Source organism: Garra rufa, chromosome 11 (assembly GCF_049309525.1).
Source record: "Garra rufa chromosome 11, GarRuf1.0, whole genome shotgun sequence".
Taxonomy (NCBI): Eukaryota; Metazoa; Chordata; class Actinopteri; order Cypriniformes; family Cyprinidae; genus Garra; species Garra rufa.
Genome location: NC_133371.1, coordinates 4,224,474 through 4,245,444, shown reverse-complemented (window position 1 = coordinate 4,245,444; position 20,971 = coordinate 4,224,474). Strand labels below are relative to the sequence as shown.

At 36.3% G+C, this 20,971-nt stretch overlaps 2 protein-coding genes across 2 annotated transcripts; one reads left to right on the top strand and one right to left on the bottom strand.

Annotated features, from left to right (window-relative positions):
• The first annotated feature begins 8,437 nt into the window (after positions 1–8,437).
• LOC141346149 (F-box only protein 40) lies at positions 8,438–16,731 on the top strand. The gene is given in 5 exon segments (XM_073851063.1): positions 8,438–8,458; positions 8,540–8,569; positions 11,316–12,121; positions 12,123–13,155; positions 16,492–16,731. Coding segments are annotated over 5 exon segments (2,109 nt in total). The 3' UTR covers positions 16,711–16,731.
• Positions 16,732–17,699: 968 nt separating this feature from the next.
• ttc36 (tetratricopeptide repeat domain 36) lies at positions 17,700–20,553 on the bottom strand. Its single transcript, XM_073850844.1, has 3 exons — positions 20,395–20,553; positions 19,960–20,148; positions 17,700–18,113 (listed from the first exon to the last, which is right to left on the bottom strand). The coding sequence occupies exons 1-3, from the start codon at positions 20,498–20,500 to the stop codon at positions 17,845–17,847; spliced, it is 564 nt and encodes a 187-aa protein (XP_073706945.1). The 5' UTR covers positions 20,501–20,553; the 3' UTR covers positions 17,700–17,844.
• Between the last annotated feature and the right edge of the window lie 418 nt (positions 20,554–20,971).

Here is a 20,971-nt window from a genome sequence, read left to right as displayed (position 1 = left end):
CTTGAAACTTCCAGGCAGCTGTGTTGAGGCAAGTTGGAGCTAAACTCTGCAGGACACCGGCCCTCCAGGATCAAGTTTGGTGACCCTTGCTATAGGTAGACATGGATCAGCTGAGTGCTTGACTAATGTGACCTGCCAGAACTAACGGTACACTCCATTTAAAGGTGGAGACAATAGCATACACCCAATCTATGCTGGTGACCAGCTGTATTTTGACTAGCTGATTCAGTTCACACTCTAAATGGGCACCTTAATATTCTTAACATGAAGCACACAATGAACTTGATTAACACATTAGCATGTTACTAAGCTGATGACTTCATATTCTAATATACTTTTTCCATGACTTAGAAAATATTACAACTGTCAACGTTTATTGTCATTTCTGTTCTAGCTAACAAACAATGTAACGTTTATGTCATAAAGCCACAATACATATGCTTAATCGTAGAATAAATGTAGGTTCACAATAATGCAGGCAATATATACTGCAGTGTTCATGTCAGCACATGTCTATGCATTGTTTTTATCATTGCAAATAAAATACAAATGTACTCGGTTGAAATGCTTCTATCAAATATAAAAGATTCCGTTATTCTGGCTTAAAACAAAACATCACACAAGACCGATGGAATTCCTCAAAACACGTCTGGGAAACAAACACCTTTGATGATCTCATATCACAAAGGCTAAAAAAGACTGGATGCCATATATTTGGCTCTTTGAGGTTCTTATGTGGAAGAAGAAAAAAATCACTTTATAGCTGGTGTGATTGTAAGAACAGAGAGCTTGGAAATGCATTTGAGATTTTATTTAATGTTTTATGCACTTTATGTGTAAATTCTTGTTTATAACTATGCTTAGCATAACTCAAGTTAAGTTTTAATTGCCTCCATATTATCTAGTAACTACATTTATTAATGTTAAAAAAAAACTGCTTGTGATGATTTTGTATATGCTTCTGTGTGTGTCTTTCTCAACCATGAAACCTAGTAACTTTTATATACAAAAGAGAAAGTTTACACATTATTTGTCTGTACGTATTAATTTATTTGATAAAAAAGTGCATACAAAATCATACTCACAAATACACCCCTTCTAAGACGAATGTTTCATTTCCTGAAATAAAATGAATTGTTATTTTTATGGTACATAAAGCTAAAACTGTTAAAATGGTGAGTCTGTCCCAAGAAAGAAGGAAAGTAGCATATTTGTATTTATTTTAAGGTTAAGTATAAGGTAAATATTATTATTATTTTTTTTTTTCTAAATGGTTACACCACTTAAAAAAACTCAAACTGTTCTTATGAAAAAAACGGTCATGTACTTTTTGTGACGTATTTGATGTGAAATGTCCACTAAGTGGTGCTGTTATTTTTTTTCCCCCATGGAATAGATTAATTTGACGTTGGTTTTGTATGTGTTACTGCAGTTCTGACTTCTGTTGAATGGTGCTATGACTCTAATGCTCCGGGACGTTTTAAAATAATGTACCATGTGCATTACACCTAAAGCTACCCGATAGTATGAACAAAAGCAAATGTGACATACAAATGCAATCGCAAACATGTCACATGTTTTTCAGTCTCTCATCTTTCAGCTTTTTCATCATGTTTTTCATGGGATTCATACCTAAGGGCACTTTAGCGGCAGGGGCTTGTGTGTTGCGAAAAAGTTCCCACAAGTATGTTTTTGTCAGTTGTTTAGGTAGCAAAAACTTGTTGAAAAGTTTGTTTTATACAAATGTTATATTTATAAGGACTGGGCATATTATTTCTTCTTCTTTTTTTCCATTCACATAATACTTCCATGCAAAACGAGTGACAACTACACTTGAAATCAATCAATGAAAGTCTCAGTGCTGGGAAGAAAAAGAAAAAAAAAAAACAAAAAAAAAACATGCTTTCAAATGAAGAAAAATAATAATCCTGCCAAATTCAACTTTTTTCTAGTTTAAGTGTTAGAGCAGAAGAGTTTACTCACTGTAGCCATCTGGATGCTGGTGTGCCCTTCTGTGCTAGCTGCTGAAAAACTACCCTCCAGAAGCAGACACCAGACACGATACACCCACAAAACACCCTGCAGATTCCAGACCAGACACAATCCCAGCATACATAAAACTGACAGCTATTCGCTCTTCTCAGAAGGATTTGACACATGAAAAGTCTTGTGAAGTTGAAGATGGTTAACTCTGTAGTATTCTTTAACTCTAAACGAGAGAAGCATTGCAAGACTGCTTTGATATAACTGCCTACTAGTGGACAAGTATTGAATAGCATCACTTTTGTTTAGAAAGCCATGTTTTTTCCTCTCAAGTCAAACAATACACAAAATAGTACTTAAATATTATAGGACAACTCTGAAAGCGTCAATAACTGTAAAGGACAGCCTAAATAAATCTATCATAATTTTACAGTAAAAAGCTGAATGTACACAGACAGGACAAAAAAATAAAATAAAGATTTGTCAAAATCTGCTTTCTCCGTATTAATTTAGTCTGACAGAGCTGTTATCAGCAAGGGCTGTTATTAGCAAATTAATTAATTTCTTACTGCTTATAAGCAGTAAAATACTGCACAGTGAACGTCTTAAGCCATTGTCATATTTTGACATGAGTTAATATTTACATTAATATTTAACTTTTTTAAATAAAAGCGTTTGTTCAATAGAGTATTTATTGTTTGCTGTAGTATGCAATATTAAAATCTTGGTATAATGACAATGCTAGGGTGTACAGAAGCTATGGCTACCTTGGTAAAATATTATTAAGATTATTGTATTTGTCACGGTGCAATAAAGGGAGGAAGCAAATGCAAGTGAAGTGAAAGACGTTTATTAAACAAACACAGATGAACAAACTCTCAGGTGCAGTGGGCGCTGACAGTGACTCGATGGCAGGTGTAGACGTGAAGTGATGATCCCGTGAAGACACAACTCCAGACTCCAGACACGAACGAAATACACATCCACAGATGACGAACACGACCAAGACAATCCACAACGAAGACGAACATCCAGAATGAACTACCGACAGAGAAGATGCGTGTGAGATGAGTATAAATAACCAGCAGTAATGTGAGACACCTGTGAGGACTGATTGGCAGCTGCCTGAATGAGCATGACGAACAACACAGACAGACACATGATCACGAGACAGAGCACATGGCATGATAAACAACACAGACAGACACATGATCACAAGACCTGAGAACACGGCAGATGCATGAACCGTGACAGTATTACCGTCAGAATTCAGGAGAGGAAGAGGAAAAGAAAGTCATTTTAGAAAAACTAAAAAAAAAAAAAAAAAAAATCATTACATAGATTGTCTGCCTGTTAAAGCCATAGACTCCAAGTTAATTTAGAAATGATTAGCCTATATGTATCTAAAGCTCAGGCAGAAGAAGAATACAAACAAAAATGTAATGAATATTTGAAGTACTGCCAAAACACATATTTAAATTATACTCATATATCTTAAATAAACTTGTTAACGGCACAGCAGAAAACTGTATACGTCCATTTCCAGTGAAATAACTTTTGCTACTAAGAGATCAAAAATGGAGGCAAAGGAAAGCTGGGTCTGTAGGTGTAGCTTTCTTTATCTGGAGACATAATATACAGACACAGTTGCCCACATATTTGCTTCTCTAAATGTAATTAGGTTTGATATTATAACACTGTTACTGTTACATGTCTGTGGTAGTAACTGTTATAATGAAGGGTATATGAGTATACATTACCACAGAAAGTGAGAACATTATTCAGTATGGTTGCAACACAGGCTTGCATACATGCACCTACCTACAGTCGCGGCCAAAAGTTTTGAGAATGACACAAATATTAGTTTTCACAAAGTTTGCTGCTAAACTGCTTTTAGATCTTTGTTTCAGTTGTTTCTGTGATGTACTGAAATATAATTACAAGCATCTTCATACGTTTCAAAGTCATTTATCAACAATTACATGACATTTATGCAAAGAGTCAGTATTTGCAGTGTTGGCCCTTCTTTTTCAGGACCTCTGCAATTCGACTGGGCATGCTCTCAATCAACTTCTGGGCCAAATCCTGACTGATAGCAACCCATTCTTTCATAATCACTTCTTGGACTTTGTCAGAATTAGTGGGTTTTTGTTTGTCCACCCACCTCTTGAGGATTGACCACAAGTTCTCAATGGGATTAAGATCTGGGGAGTTTTCAGGCCATGGACCCATAATTTCAACGTTTTGGTCCCCGAGCCACTTAGTTATCACTTTTGCCTTATGGCACGGTGCTCCATCGTGCTGGAAAATACATTGTTCTTCACCAAACTGTTGTTGGATTGTTGGAAGAAGTTGCTGTTGGAGGGTGTTTTGGTACCATTCTTTATTCATGACTGTGTTTTTGGGCAAAATTGTGAGTGAGCCCACTCCCTTGGATGAGAAGCAACCCCACACATGAATGGTCTAAGGATGCTTTACTGTTGGCATGACACAGGACTGATGGTAGCGCTCACCTTTTCTTCTCCGGACAAGCCTTTTTCCAGATGCCCCAAACAATCGGAAAGAGGCTTCATCAGAGAATATGACTTTGCCCCAGTCCTCAGCAGTCCATTCGCCATACTTTTTGCAGAAGATCAATCTGTCCCTGATGTTTTTTTTTTTTTTGGAGAGAAGTGGCTTCTTTGCTGCCCTTCTTGACACCAGGCCATCTTCCAAAAGTCTTGGCCTCACTGTGCGTGCAGATGCGCTCACACCTGCCTGCTGCCATTCCTGAGCAAGCTCTGCACTGGTGGCACTCCGATCCCGCAGCTGAATCCTCTTTAGGAGACCATCCTGGCGCTTGCTGGACTTTCTTGGACGCCCTGAAGCCTTCTTAACAAGAATTGAACCTCTTTCCTTGAAGTTCTTGATGATCCTATAAATTGTTGATTTAGGTGCAATCTTAGTAGCCACAATATCCTTGCCTGTGAAGCCATTTTTATGCAACGCAATGATGGCTGCACGTGTTTCTTTGCAGGTCACCATGGTTAACAATGGAAGAACAATGATTTCAAGCATCACTCTCCTTTTAACATGTCAAGTCTGCCATTCTAACCCAATCAGCCTGACATAATGATCTCCAGCCTTGTGCTCGTCAGCATTCTCACCTGAGTTAACAAGACGATTACTGAAATGATCTCAGCAGGTCCTTTAATGACAGCAATGAAATGCAGTGGAAAGTTTTTTTCGGGATTAAGTTAATTTTCATGGCAAAGAAGGACTATGCAATTCATCTGATCACTCTTCATAACATTCGGGACTATATGCAAATTGCTATTATAAAAACTTAAGCAGCAACTTTTCCAATTTCCAATATTTATGTAATTCTCAAAACGTTTGGCCACGACTGTACATGCACAAAATCTGCATTTTCATGGACTTTGAGTTTGTTTTCCTCAGTTGTTCAGTTTTCCAACAGTCCTATTGCTACCTTCAAGTCCTATCGGAAATTTCCTACATCGCACTTCTGAAGTTGTAATTGCAAGTTAGTCGTGTTCAAGCGATTTGTTGTCAGAAAGAACATAATTTTATTAAAGTCGAAAGGTTTAGATTAAAAGACATCCAAAAGGTTTTAAATAAAATGTAGCATCCCATTCATTGGTAGCCATTTAAACATTCACAGTGCTTTCTAGATATTCAGCTGGCTGACGATTCCTAAATTTCGGTCAAATAAATGCTATTTTTGCTGTGTTTAATACATACAATATGCACTGAATGGTTATTTATATATGTAAATATACATGAGTGTTATGGCAGGAGAAAGCAAAGTAGATCTTGTGAGAAAAAACAAATAAAACTTCACAGTACTACTGCTATGATTCTCTCCTCCGCCATATTTAAAGTTTCAGAGTTTCTCAGAGTTTCCCACTGTCATGATTCGCTGCCAGAAGGAATGAAGGAGATTTAAAAAAAAAAAAAAAGTATTTCACAAAAGGAACAAAGAATGGCACACAAACAGACTCAACAGAGACAGAAAGCAAGGACTAGAACTTAAATACAAGGGGTAATCAAAGGAACACAGATGAATCAAATAGAACTAATCAGACTAGATGAGAACAGGAAGGACAAAATATGAACATGTGAGAAACAGGGGAAAACAGGGTCAAGGGGAGAACATGGGGAGGAAAACAAAGCAAAACAAGTCCATCCAACAGGTCCATCCAAATCCTGACACCCAGTTGTAAATACAACTGGGTATGCTCTTCATGTCGTATTTTTGACTAGGAAATTTGTATTTATGATAATTCCAATAGCATGTGAAGGCAGCATTAGATACAATGTTTACTGATTGATTAGTTCACCGCTGTTCATCTTTGAGTTCATTATCCCGCTGTATTTAAGCCCTTCATTTTTTTTTTTTAGTTCATGGACCGGTCTTTTTTTTGTTATTTGAACCCTCTTTGGAACCTTTTTCATCTTCCTTGAACAAAAATGTGACAGTGTTATGTGTAACCTTCATTAAATAATTATTTTATAAAAATTGTTATGAATATAATATGAATATGTGCTTGAATATAATGATATGACTGATCATGTGTGAGAAATTCTACATAAATCTGAAAATATATGTATATATGAAGTGAGACCTTAGAATTATTAACAACTAATCAGAGCATTAGGTTGTTGACTCCGTCTCCTGTGCTTATGTTGCACAGTTAGAAAACAGATGCAGAGTGAAGGAGAAAAATGTTCTTACATGAGAGTGTTAAAATGGAAAAATATGCCCCTTAAACTGTTCAAAATATATATAAATTGAACAAATCAGACCTTGGATCATCCAGTGTGATTGTGTCAATCAGGAACTCCAAAAAATGTACATGGTGACCTGTGTGATTTTGTTAGATCACATGGTGTATTGCACATTCACTGCAGTTCACTGCAAAATTTGGGTTGTGCATTCCTGAAAGAGAGAGAAAAGAAAATCACTAAGCTATTAAAGTCAACCCCCTCCCCCCCTAATTTTTAGTTGTCTGGTCCAAGTGAGCTATCCTGCTACATATGACCTCTAAACACTTGTACAATAGTGCATGATTTGCAGACTAATGCATTTTGATATTTGCATCACATAACCAGCTCCTTGTGTAGACTGTGGCCTTAATACACCAGGGGCCTCATTTATAAAGACTTGCGTAGAAACCATCCTTGATTTTATCTAAGAACTTTTCTGATTTGATCGTAAGAGCGATTCAGAGAAAACGAACGTACCATGAAATCCATGCGTACGCCAGTCATTCGGTTATACATCACAAATGATCGTGGAATTGTGTGCAGCTGAATGTTCCGCCATCGAAACGCCCCTGCTAAATTAATTAACATATAAAATGAGCTCATTCCTAAAGCAAAAACTCTGTGACAATGGCAAGTAAAAAAGAAGCAAGTAAAAAAGAAGCAAGTAAAAATTATAGTAAGGCTGAACTATTTGCAATACCAGGCATTACCACAAGGAAACGGTCGTACGCCAAGCTGGAATCTGACGTGGAGATAAGTACTTTTCCACGTCAAAGACGGTTTTTATAAATCTGTACTTTGACGTGGATTTGATCGTACGAACACTCTAAGATCAAATCAGTGCGTAAGAAAGTTTTATAAATGAGGCCCCAGGTATTGTAGTAAACTTTTGCGTCTCATGAAATACGAGTCACAATAAAAGCCAGCTAAAGTGACACGATTGCTTCAGTAAATGAGTTTTTGTGTCACTTTTGATTTTGCAAACACTAACGGTTAGGTTTAGGGTTGCGTGTTCTTTTCGGAAGCAATAGAGAATTTACGTTCTAGTGCCACTTATTTCATGGATATTTACTTTCCAAACTGCCACAATATAAACAAACAATGCAATAAAACATTTCCAGATTCACATTCATCTGTTTCAGATCAAACTGAACTCACTTTTAGTGCCACTAACTGGACATTTTACTTAGATATGAGTCAGTTATCTAATTTTTCACCAATGTCGCCAAAGGCAAGTTTTTTTTTTTCCAATTGGCTGCTTTTAGTTTCTTGGTGCGCGGTACACAGGGCCATTTCTCTCAGAACATTAGTTTTACTGGGGAGTCAACACAGACACAGACACAGACACAGACAACACAGTCACTCCCTCAATGCAGAATAGAAAAAAAAAAAAAAAAAAGAAATTCATATTAGATTAAGGTGTTAGGTAGGGTTGATATTTTTAGCTTGTTAAAGAAAATAGTTCACCATTTTTAATTATTTCCTGACTTTCATAATGTTCATTTATACTTTATAGCCGCAGTGAGCTTCTGCTGTATGGAGAAGAGCAGTGTGAACATCCTCAAAAATAAATGAATAAAAATAAAGTCTATTTTTGTGTTTTTGCAGAATTTGATAATCAAATAGGTTTGATTGAAATTCCATGCAAGGCATCCATATGTCTGCTATTATTGCATGGAAAGTCTACATGGCATGTGAAAAGCCAACTGTATGGATGCACCGCTTAATCTTTGCAGTTTGGTGTCTTTTCATGAAATTATGTCATTCTTTTCAAATTTGATGTGTTCAGGTCCGCAAACCAAGGTGGGATGCAAAGAGAGTAAACAGATGAAGCCTTCTTTCCACACCTTTCAAAACACACAAACACTATAATTCATACCAAACAAGAAAAGATTACCAAGGTGCACTGCTGCGACTGGCATAAAGCCGAAGGTGAAATATGGAGCAAGGATAAATGGGGTGTGTTAAATAGACCATGTTTCCATCAGTCGGCCAAAGTGAACCACATGTGCCATCTCCCAGAAGTCTGTTCAGTTCTCTTATCAGGAACAGGCCTCTTATCTCGTAGCTCCATAACAGCAAACACACTCACACAAGAATAAGTGTACACACACTCCAAAACACACACACTGTTCTAACAGAAGCACCGATGCTGAATTATCTCAACCAGTTTGTAGCTAGGTGACATTTGGTTGCCTTTTTGTCAATCTGTGATATAAAAGTTCATCTCATTGGCAGCCTGAATGCACAGAAATCATCCGTCAGATTTTATTGTAAATTTGTTATGCTAATTTTGAAGTTACGAAATACTTAAAGGCTTTTAAAGGCCTTTGTGTGTTAGTTTTTCACATAAGCCTGATTATCCACCACTAGAATTATGCTTTTTAAAGGTCAAAAAGGATACCATATGGGTGCACCCAAGGAGTTCCAATAAACCTGGAGAAAGAGGTAGCATTTCCCTTAATTTCAAACAGCAGTTACTAGTTAATCTTGAATGTACAAGACCCAGAATTTTCCCTCTCGTAATACCCGTTGTTTTTCCTGAAAGAGCTCATTTTCAATGACCATCAAAGCAAGAAGGTGCAGCATTTACCAGCAGTAAGTCTTTCTGACAAAACAAACCAGCCAAACGTTGACCTCCTGACTGCATCATTGCCAAAATATTAAAGTTATTTTAAATCCGCAGTTTCGGTCAGACTCATCTTTCACTGAGCTATGACAGAGAGCTTTGACATTCAGTGCAGCCTGACCTTAATGAGCTGATGTTTTTCCATTTGATGCACTGACCTGCGGTCACCTCTTCCTCTTAAGGCTCTAGCTGGTGCTCTAATCTGTTATTAGTCTGTCTGGTTGTAAAAACAGCTTGACTATAATGCCTCGTTTTCAATTTCCCTCATTTTGTCCTGCTTAAAACTTTCTTCATTAATGTAGCAAAATTAGACAAAGTTTCATGTCCCGGGGGGACCTATAAAATCCCTTTCCTAATTAAGTAGTATTAGCAGTAAAGACATCATTGCAAGGTGGCTTTAATTACTTTTTGACATTAATAGCTTGAGACTGGATGCAGATTTGTTGTTGATGGGCTAAATTTATATGACCATAGACACCTGCGTGCATGGGGGCTTTTTTCTTCTTCAGGTTGAATAAACGTGAGAAGCTCATCGACTGAAAATTTCATTGATGAGGCATCAGCAGTTTTCATTTCATCGACTGACTTCACTTCAGAGCTGACATCTGATTAATTTGTTTTTATACTCCAAGGATGCTAATAAGGTCATTGTTGATTTTAAGGCACAACTTGTTTTTGGACGGTATTTTTAAAAGCAATGACAGACAAATAAAGTCAATTCTGAGATTAAAAAAATTAAATTAAAAATCCTGGATAAAATTGCATAAATCAAGGATGGTTAAATAAATGAAAGCAGAAAAAATTTCTTTATTTTTAAATTATGTCCTTATAGGCTAATAATGTTATCCTGTAATGCTCCACAATCTACATGGAAGGACAGTACTGACATCTAGTGGATAGTATGTGTACTAAAATTATTATTTTGCTTTTTAAAATTCAGCTAAATATTCACATATATACATGGAAGAGTAGGTACAATAACTGAAAAGGCATGGATTTTTATTATTATTATTATTATTTGAATAATTTGCTATTTATGGATTAACATATTTGCCTCCTCTTATCAATTCTCTCATATGCACTGACCAGTCCAAAACTCTTTTCAAATAAACAGCTATTATGCTCATTTTTGAGTGGTAATTCAAAATATATTGATCATTCTTGGCAATCAGTTAGCACAGTATACACATAATATAACCTTGTTTCTCATAGGCTTAGTCTGACTTGCCTGTTTGTCTATTTATAACAGCTGAACAGAGGAGAGGTATTTACATCCACACAGACACAAGTCATCAACATCGCCAGGGCAGGCAAAGGTAAGTGAGACTGACCAGTATTTATGCTAAAGAGCATTAACAATTACAAATCCATCTAGGAGTATGTCTTTCTGGTGTCTCTCAGTGAAGAATACTAATTGTTGCATGTGTATTGTCATAACAATAGGTAAACCTGTTTACTGTTTGAGATTCAAATATTGTCTAATGGGGTTTTTGAAGCTATGGTTATTATAAAGTTTTTTCTTAGAAGTTCTAGTATTATTTTTATGCTTATCTAAGCAAAAGTCTTTAGGTTTTATGCTCATCAGACAATCCTTTCTAGACGAATATGTAAATATTTATTCAGTGCAGTCTGAGAATTGCCTTGTTATGTGGTTTTATGTTGTGTCTATTCCAGAAAGACAAGTCAATAATCGTCTAGACAATAGCAACACTGGAACATTTCCGAGACTTGTTTTCTTTCAGCGTTTATTCCCTTGTCTCATTACAGAGTCTATTTTCAAACACAAGAAATATCAACAGTCATGGTAAGCTTCGAGTTTCAAAGTTGTCATGTACTTATTGCTTTCAAACAAGCAAGTGTTATGTATCAAACAATGTAAGTACAATAATGGTTATCTTGTGGGCAACAAATACATGTATTGGATTGTCACCTCCAGGGCAAGAATAGGACTTCCAGTTCTGGTCTTCATCCACACTGCGAAAAATGTCATAACCAGCACTGCAAGATTCCCGTAGACATCCCCACATCATGCGTCTTCATTTCCTGCCGCCTGCAATGCGGGGCTGCCTTCCACCTTTGTAAAGAGGATGAGCATCGTCTTCTCTGCCCTAAGGAAACTGTACCCTGCATTAACTCTGGGTATGGCTGTCCCGTGACCATGACTCGTCAAAGACTTGCCCAGCACCTAGAAGTGTGTCCTGCCAGTGTCATCATTTGTACCCTGGAATGGAACCGATGGCCTGTGAACGAGACCGATACCACCTTCTACAGAAATGCCCTCCAGGAACCAGACTGCATGAGTCAGTTGGATCTTGCTATGGCCCTTAGAGATCAGAAGATTCTGTTTAGTTCAATTCAGATGAAGACACTCTTCCCTGAATTGATAGAGAAGATGGAGGAGCCTGAAGTGCCACTGGACGGAGCGGTAGGAGGTGTTGATCCAGAGCAATGGGAGTCTCAGAACTTAAACCCAGAAGAGATGTTGGAGAATAGTCTTAATGGGGAAGAGGTACAGGAACTAACCCAAGAGGAAAGGCTGGCCCTGGCTAAGAGTAAAGATGTGGCCTGTTTGGAGAATTACGGGATGTGGGAGAGAATGTTTGCGAAAGAAAAGGAGGGATGCGAGCAAACGGTGAAGAATTTAGAGGATAAAAGTTGTCCAAATAAGGAGAAGGAAGACCCAAAGGTGACCCATCAGAATTCATACGATGCAGCGATTGCCAGAACAGGTTTAGCCCCTTGGCGTTCTTGACAGACTCCGTAAAGAGGTCAACGTGGCTGATTATAATATGTATCTGGTGCACAATGGATGCATGCTTATCAACTTTGGCCAGCTGGCTGCTTGCACACCTAAAGAAAAAGATTTTGTTTATGGAAATTTAGAGCCCATCGAAGTTCAAACCATACACTCTTTCAATGTCCCTACTAGCTACAAAGCCAAGCGTAGCCACCTCAAGGATCCATCACAAGTAGTTAAGAAGGCAGACCAAAATGTGGACACATCTGATTTAGGCATTGCTATTGAAGAGCTCCCAAAGGCGAATGAGGTAGAGACTACACTGCTGTGTTGTCTAGAAAGAGAACTAAAAGGTCATCAGATATGCGAGACTGTTGGAATTGACGGGCTGTATCTTGACTTTGGCACCCAGACCTATGACTTCCATTCTGCTCCTTTCAAAAGTGATGCATCTTTGGCCGATGTTGTTGCAGACCAGCGTCAAAACCTACATGTGCAGATTCAGACCGAATGTGTGACTAGGAGACACAATAAATCCTGCTCAGCCTTTACTTACCTGTGCTGTCATGCCTTCAGGCGTGATGAATACCCCTGGCACTTCAGGAATGTGCACGGAGACATACAGTCATGTCTTACTGGCTGGTTTTTACAGAGGTGCCCGCTGGCTTACCTTGGTTGCACCTTTAGCCAGAAGCAATTTCGACCATCTAAATATCGGGCTACCGTAAGCTATGATACAGATCTTAGCACTTTTATCTTACAACCAGATGTGGCAGCGTCACTTTACAAAGGAGTAAAAACCGTTAACAGTGAACGTAAACGAGCAAGGAATTTGGATTCTTTGAGCAGACTTCCTTTCGAGATCTTACATCACATAGTGAGTTTTCTGGATAGCGTGTCTTTGGATCGTCTATCTCAGGTTTCCCAACTAATGAGGGAAGTGTGCAGCACTGTTCTGCAGCAGAAGGGCATGGTGTCCCTCAAATGGGAGAAAAAGACATATTCCCATGGTGGATTTACCTGGAGGGCCCGAAAAAAGGTAAATGCCTTTCTCGCATAAACCGGAATGCTGTTATTTTTTTCCAGGGAACACAAACCAGACATTTATAAGAATCCTTAAGATTTTTTTTTTCTTTTTTGACTAAAACACCATGAACTCAGCAAACATAAAATGCTCCTCAAACATTAGTGTATGTTCCTGTTTGGAAAACAGTTCCTAAAATGCTAGGAATATTTTATTAGTGTTTTATCTTATAACCTTAAACTATTGCTAGGATGTTTTTGTGTAAGCTAATCATGGGCATAAATTGCATCTAACAGTTGTGGAGGACAATGAACAAAATTTCTCAAGATCAATTTTTTAAAGGGACACAAGTGCCTTAATATGGGGACATTTTGTACATACTTGGCATTACGGTGCACTGAAAAAATATCTTATGTCTGTTTTTCTTTTCTCTATCATTTTATCTGGCAAACAGTACACGGCGATTAGTTGTTTACATATGATTTAGGTTCACCATGCAGTCTTATTATAATTATTAAATTATCTTGCGTCCTCTACATAGTATTTTTGGTTTTATCTGGGACAGAGGAATTCTCTTTCTTAAACAGTCAACTTCCAGTAGAGTGGGGGAACTATGACATCACTTTGTAAGCAAAAACCCTAAAGCGAGATAGCATTTTAGCACTTCTGGTTCCATCGTCCAAGTCAAATAAGTTTTTTTTTTTTATGGAATTTTGGTTAAATCCATTAAATAAGGTCCGTGGTTAACACAAGCTCAAGATACTTTCACGTTTTACTATACGACAGTTACACCCCATTCATGATTTTTTCTTTTTACTGTTACGTTTCTTAAAAAAACACGATTGCTAACAAGTTGCTAAATGGTTTATCAATGTATAGTATTTTCTAAAAGTAGTATAATTTGGAGTACAAATAATTGTAGAATAACCAAACTAAGTTACTTCACCATATTTTATATTGTCGTACGACAATATTTCTATATATATATATATATATATATATATATTTTTTTTTTTTTTTTTTTTTTTTGTTCTCTCTCTTTTGTTTGCTTTGCCAACCAATTTTTTTTTTTTTTTTTTTTTTTTTTGCTGTGCAACCAATTGTTTCATATGGAAGATTCTCATTGTATTACTGATGTAACCAGCAGAGACTCTCGGTTCATACCATGATGAGGTACATTTATATTACCATTATTCCATTATTCCAACACCACATTTACCAACTTTATGTGGTCGCGGTGAAACTGTACTGATGCATAGTGTTTGAAGCCATGTTACAATTAAATGTTTATGGCCACATTAAACTGTTAGAAAGCAGAAAGATTGAGAATTTTCTAGAAGCAAGGATAAAAACAAACATTTTGTGTAACCACTCTATCAAATTGGTAGCTGAAACGTGGTACTTTCACTAAAATAAATGTAATCTTAATCTTGTTCACTTTGCTGTTATTTAATAATTTCATGCACTAGATTTTATTTGACTACTACGTGGAGACTCGTTTTTAATTAAAATATACATATTATATTATATGACTTTTATTAACCTTATTTCGAAATGTCCATAAATAGGTGCTTTTATATGCGTTATAGTTATGATTATTTCATTTATTCACTCCTTACCGTTTATTATCGTTTCATTTTAGTTTTATTTTTGAATTTATATATATATATATATATATATATATATATATATATATATTTTTTTTTTTTTTTTTTTTTTTTTTCATTATATGAAAAGATTAATGTAACATGGAACACAATTAATCCACAGAGTATATCCTTTATACTGAACATGTTTCTAAATAAGTTTTAAAAAGGTAGCATGGTGCTGGTGACGTTTAAGGCGAGCGACCGATGTAGCCTAGTTCGTTTATAGTTCAGCTTTTTAGTTCTGCCGTTTGTATATAGGCTTCAAAATTCATACAAGTTAACGTTATATTATTTTGTGAGGATTACCTTGATGGTACCTTGGTATCAGTTTACACATAGGCTTATCACCGCGTTAGTTGTAGTGGTGACTTATCCAACAATATACGGTAGTAAACCAGCTACCAAACAAGCTAATGTTATATTTGTTAACATCGCAGACTCGTGGAAAAATACATGGGGAAACCGTTTTTTTTTTTTTTTTTTTTTTGTTGGTCATGGCTAATTTATTCATGACTCGACATCATCTGTATTTAAAAAAAAAAATCACTTCATCCGATGTTTAAAGTTAATAAAATAGCCTTGACAGCCTACTTACTGGAGCTCCACAACTTCTGAAGAACTTTGTTCTCTCCTACTGGAATCGTATGTAGGTGAGGCAAAGGGGGGAAGCAGGCAGTGGACCAAAGCACTGTGAAGCAAGGGAGGGGGGACTCAAAACTTTTCTAATCTGAAAATGTATTTATTAATTAATAAATAAATTAATTAATTAATTCTGTCCAGTTTGCGTTTATATTGTTTTAATACTTGCATAATTAGTTATTTATTTTAAATATATATCATGTTATTTACAATACACAGAGTAATTCTAAAGATATGTTTCAGCTATGAACTAATGAGAACATATACACAACGTTCATATTCCAAAAAAACTTGCCAATGAAAGAAGTCCACACGATTCATTTTCCAATTTTCGTGAAAGCGTTATTAGAGCATGTGAGGAACAGCCGTATTATTATCAATATGTGTTTAATATTGACTTAATCATGTGGGTGTTCTTAATAAGACTCCCACGAGTCTTAAAACCATGTGTGCAGTAGTCACAGTTCAATCCGAGAAAAAAAAAAAAAAAAAAAAAACTTAAATACTTTCCAGGCCCATCTAATTTTATTTCAGGAACATTAGCAGTGTCGGAGGGCATGATAAACATCCTAAGTACATTGGTGCCCTGTTATCTATTCTCTGAGGTATGTGGGTCATAGAGCAGCAGAAAGAACATACATGGGTCACTTTACCCTCCCTGGCTCCAGGTCAGTTAGCTACACATTGTTGAAAATTTGCTGCTGGATGACAGGTGGTCACGCTCTGTCTTAAGCCACTGTCTGGCAAGTAACTGATCTTAACATTTAACCAGTAGGGGTGTAGTCTGCAATATGAATAGAGTTCTGGAATAGCAATAGATTTACAAATGCACTCAACAGGCTTTAAAGGTGCATAGATATTTAACCTTTAAAATTTTAGTAAGAAACAACTTTACCTAAAGCACCCTCCATTTATTTTTGTGCTCTTGTGTATTCTCTTGTGAAATGTGTCATTTGGCATATACGTTTATATGCCAGTTGGGATGATTAGTGTTTATTCTTTTTTATATATTTATTTTGCAATGACATAACTTTTATATTGCACCATTCTCATCTCCATGTAGGCATGGGAGTTTAGCAGTCTTTTCTCTCCGGTGGATAAATGGGCCTTTGAAGACATGCCCCCCATGGCAGAGCACCTGAAGGTCTGTCCTTTCTATCAGAAGGAGATCAGAGGTGAACCTGTGGCGTTACCCAGCATGACAGATCTCCAGGGAAGAAGAGGAGAGTTCCAGAATCTGGTCAATAGTGTATTCACTATTGGCAAAACACATGGAGAATAAGTGACAACTTGTGGCACAAGCAGTGTACACTCTTAAAAATAAAGGTGCTTCAAAAGGTTAAGGCAATGCCATAGAAGAGCCATTCTTGCTTCCTCAAAGAACCATTCAGTCAAAGGTTCTTTAAAGAACCATTACTTGCTTGCCTTTTTATAATCTGAAGAACCTTATTTGCCACAAAGAACCTTTTGTGAAACAGAAAGGTTCTTCAGATGTTAAAGGTTCTTTATGGAACCATTTAGAAAGAAGGATCGACTATAGCATCGTGAAGCACCTTTATGTTTAAGAGTGTACATATAAAATCAATGCCACGAGCAAAGACCTCATCAGATATGCCCTAAAATGTTGTTTTTTTTTTTTTGTCAATGTCAACTTTGAATGTTGTTTTAAAAGGATTATAAAACTATACATTTTTGACAGATCTTTGCTGACCTCTAGTGCCTGAAAACTACTGTTACATGCACAAGCTTTAAAAGATTTAAAATATTCATCTAAAATTGGAAAATTTGTCATTGTCATTGATCACCCCTTTGTGGTTCCAACCCTGTATAAATATATTTCTTCTGTCGAACACAGAATACAATATTTTGAAGAATGTTGCAAAATAGATGTTGGTAGCCATTGACTTCTCTAGCCTTTTTTTCTATATTATGGAAGTCAGTGGTTACCAGCAATCTGAGGGAAAATGATGCCAGAAATTTTTTTTTTTTTTTTTTTTTTTTTTCAACTATCACTATAATAACAAAGTGTGTGGATAAAATCTTCAGTTGTTCTTTAGCATGATTTTAGAATATGTACAAAGGATCACATGATTTAATTAATTAGTGACCTAAAACTTAAATATCTCAATGTCATATTTTAACTTTTTTTGAAATTATAAATCATAAGTTTCATTAAAAAAGAAAAAAAAAATCTCTTACTCTAGTGCTGTTATATTTTAGCTATTACAAAGTCCATATTTGTTGTCACATTTATGCTAGTTGAAACATAGATTTATATTTAAAATGATCATTTAATGTTTTTTCATCATTCACTTGAAAAAGTTTTGACTTTATTCACAAACCAGCAGAGTACAAAGTAAATAAATGTATGCCTTTGTTACAGAAAATGTATGTTTATTATTATATTTTTCCATCTCTATGGCATGTCTGACATTTCTGGGTTGTGTAATTTATTGATGACCTCTGACAGCATGCGGTTACATAGGGCAGCGTAGGGGTTCAAGATCACAGCCTGCTGCTGAGCAAACTCACTGCCTAGAGCTGCTGCCCTCTCAAAGTCCACCCGAGCCTCCTCATCACGACCCGACAACCTGAGAAGGAGCCCACGCTGAACCAAAGCCTGGCAGGCTGATCGCCCAACGCTGCCGCTGAGAGAAATGGCACGCTCCAGATCTTCAATTGCACCTGCAATGTAAATCAGTTCAGTGAAAATTAACTCCATACTTGCCTTGTTTAAATCCAAACCTGTGACTGATAAAGAAGTCCAACAAGGTTTTATGATGTTTGTTGTCAGAACCAAAATAAAACCAAATGTGAAATAAAAATGCATTTGCAGAAACAGCCATGCCATTTTAGCTGGCTTATAAGTCTTTTTACCATGACTGCCCTTACCAAAGTAAGTATATTATATATACAAAGTATAAGTATATTCAAGTTTATTTTATTAAGTATACTTAAGTAACGTTCAAGTATTTTTTAAGTATACTTTATGGCGTATGTATACAAATATCATTAAGTGTATTATTTCAATACTCCTTGGACTAAATTGCCCAACTTTCTAATATATAAAAGTATACATTTATGTATAACAGAAGTAAACTTTGAGTACTCAACTAGTTTACATCTATGTTTTTAGTGTGTACTGGAAGTATACTAAAAGTGAACATAGGTATACTGATAGCTTACTAATTAAATACGTTTTTATGCATTTCTAGTACACTTTGAAGTATAGTCTCAGTAAACTACTAGTTTAGACGTTTTATACTGCAAGTATACTCATAAGTTTTCTTTAAGTGAACTTTACACCATACTTTAAGTATACTACTATGTCCCTCTTTAGGTATTAATTTTTTATATATTTTGTTATATGAATATCTGAACAAACAAAAAATCAAAAGACGGAACAGCTTCATGCATTCTTTTATAAACTCTTGAATGTGGGTAAGTTTCATAAAAAAACAACAACAACAACAACAACAACATTATGGACGAAAAGCTAAAAAAAAGACTATTCCTTAAAATGGAGTTGATCAGCACCCAAAGCTTGACAGTCATTATTACCTCTTCATGGGCCGACATTTTACTCCATAACGTTACACAGTTTTGCATAACTATGATTTTGATGCTGTTATGTCTGAAAATTGTGTTAAATTACATGTGGAAGCATCTGTTGTTTCAGTTTCTTCTTCACTTGTGTTTTGTAAATTCTGTACAGAAGATGTGCAATAGCACCCCTAGCATAAAACAATGAAAACACGGATTCTCAGAGCACATGTATAGCTCAAATCTACTTTTTTTAAGTATAAGTCAAGTACACTTAAATGTAATGTTCAGTATATTTCTGGGAAGCATATAAAGCATATTTCTGAGAGCTTCAAAAAAAGTATACTGAACGTATACTTTCCGATTTTTAAGTTTAAAAGAAGTATACTAATACAAGAAAAGAAGGGGAGTGGCAGGACTGAAATGCCGTCTAAGATGTTCGCCAGTCGCAACACAGAAGGACTGCTAACACATTCATACAAAAAACACATTTTATTTTTCAGAAGGCGGACCTTTATTAAAACTCGGAACTAATCAAGCCATTTGTGCCAGGCTGGGGAGAAAGGTATTGTGATAATGTAAATTATGTGAAAAATAATGCGTTTTTCAAACCAGCATGAGAGCATGTTCTAGGGCACCCCAAAACAAAATAAAAACCTTGTAAAAGAGCATAATAGCACCCCTTTAATAAAACTGCTGATGAATAGACCCAGCCTTAAAATCTGTTTCCCTGCAACCAACTATGATAGTTGTGTGCAACAAACATCAATTTATTGATTTACAAATCATGCACTATGAAAAGATTTTTGAGGTAGTATTGTGCAAGGACATTACTTGAAAATAATTCTTTATTACGTGATAATCTCTCCCAATCTGCACCAACATGAATTGAAGTTGTTGGCATTTTAATGTAAATAAGAATTGCAAAAAAAATTAAAGTCGGAAACCTTTTTAGCTGATTCTGAAAGAGAAAGAAGAAATGTATCACCGTTTGTGTCTCCCTGCAGGCGTTTGGTCTGGGCTCGGTTGTTGTAGGCTGAAGCCCTCTGAGGCAGGATCCTGATGGCCTGGCTAAAATGCTGAAGAGCAGCGGGCAGGTCTCCAGACTCAGCAGCCGAAACTCCCTGCAGTTCCAGATCTTTCACCTGTTTCACTAGCTCTGGGTCAAAAGCACTGTCTAGAGAAAGAGATATGAGAAAAAAGAATTTGAATATTTGAAATGAGCATTTCAAACTATCTATCTATCTATCTATCTATCTATCTATCTATCTATCTATCTATCTATCTATCTATCTATCTATCTATCTATCTATCTATCTATCTATCTATCTGTAGCAATATCATTACATTAAGTGAAAGTCTGTGGTCATTACATATGCACTGTTTGTGTAAATAATAATCTAGTTATGGATTGTCGTCTTACCATCGTCTGTCAGCTCATCTTCTTGATTTAATCCAGGGATATCTCCCAAAGGGCTGGTAGGGTTAAAGATGGCCTGTAAAACTGCTCTGTCATGTGCAGATGCCATTTTTCTGTTGACAGTGGACTAAGATCCAAAATGAAGCTTTTTTTTTTAAAGTTGCATGCATTTTTCTGGGAATAGAGGCGTTCCCTGCATAACTCTTTCCAGCGCTTTTCACTAGCCAATCAGAAGAGGGGGTGGAAGCAGGACTTTGAGATGGTCTGTGTTTGATTAAGTCAGCTGTGGGATGTTGAGGATCTGTGAGGATGAAATGCATGCTACTCTGTCGAAACTCATTCGACAGAAGTCCAAGTCTTTTAGACTTAGACAGACAGACAGACATACAGACAGAGACAAATAATTAATATCTCAACAGGTAAATATGTTAAACCAAAACTAAAAAGAAGAAAATTACTTTAACTTATTTTGTCTTCTGGGAAACATGTAAGTATCTTCTGTAGTTTCTGAAGGGCAGTACTTCTGGAGCATCAGTGAGCGTTTGAATCTTCTATAATAGTTACATATGAGTCCCTTAGT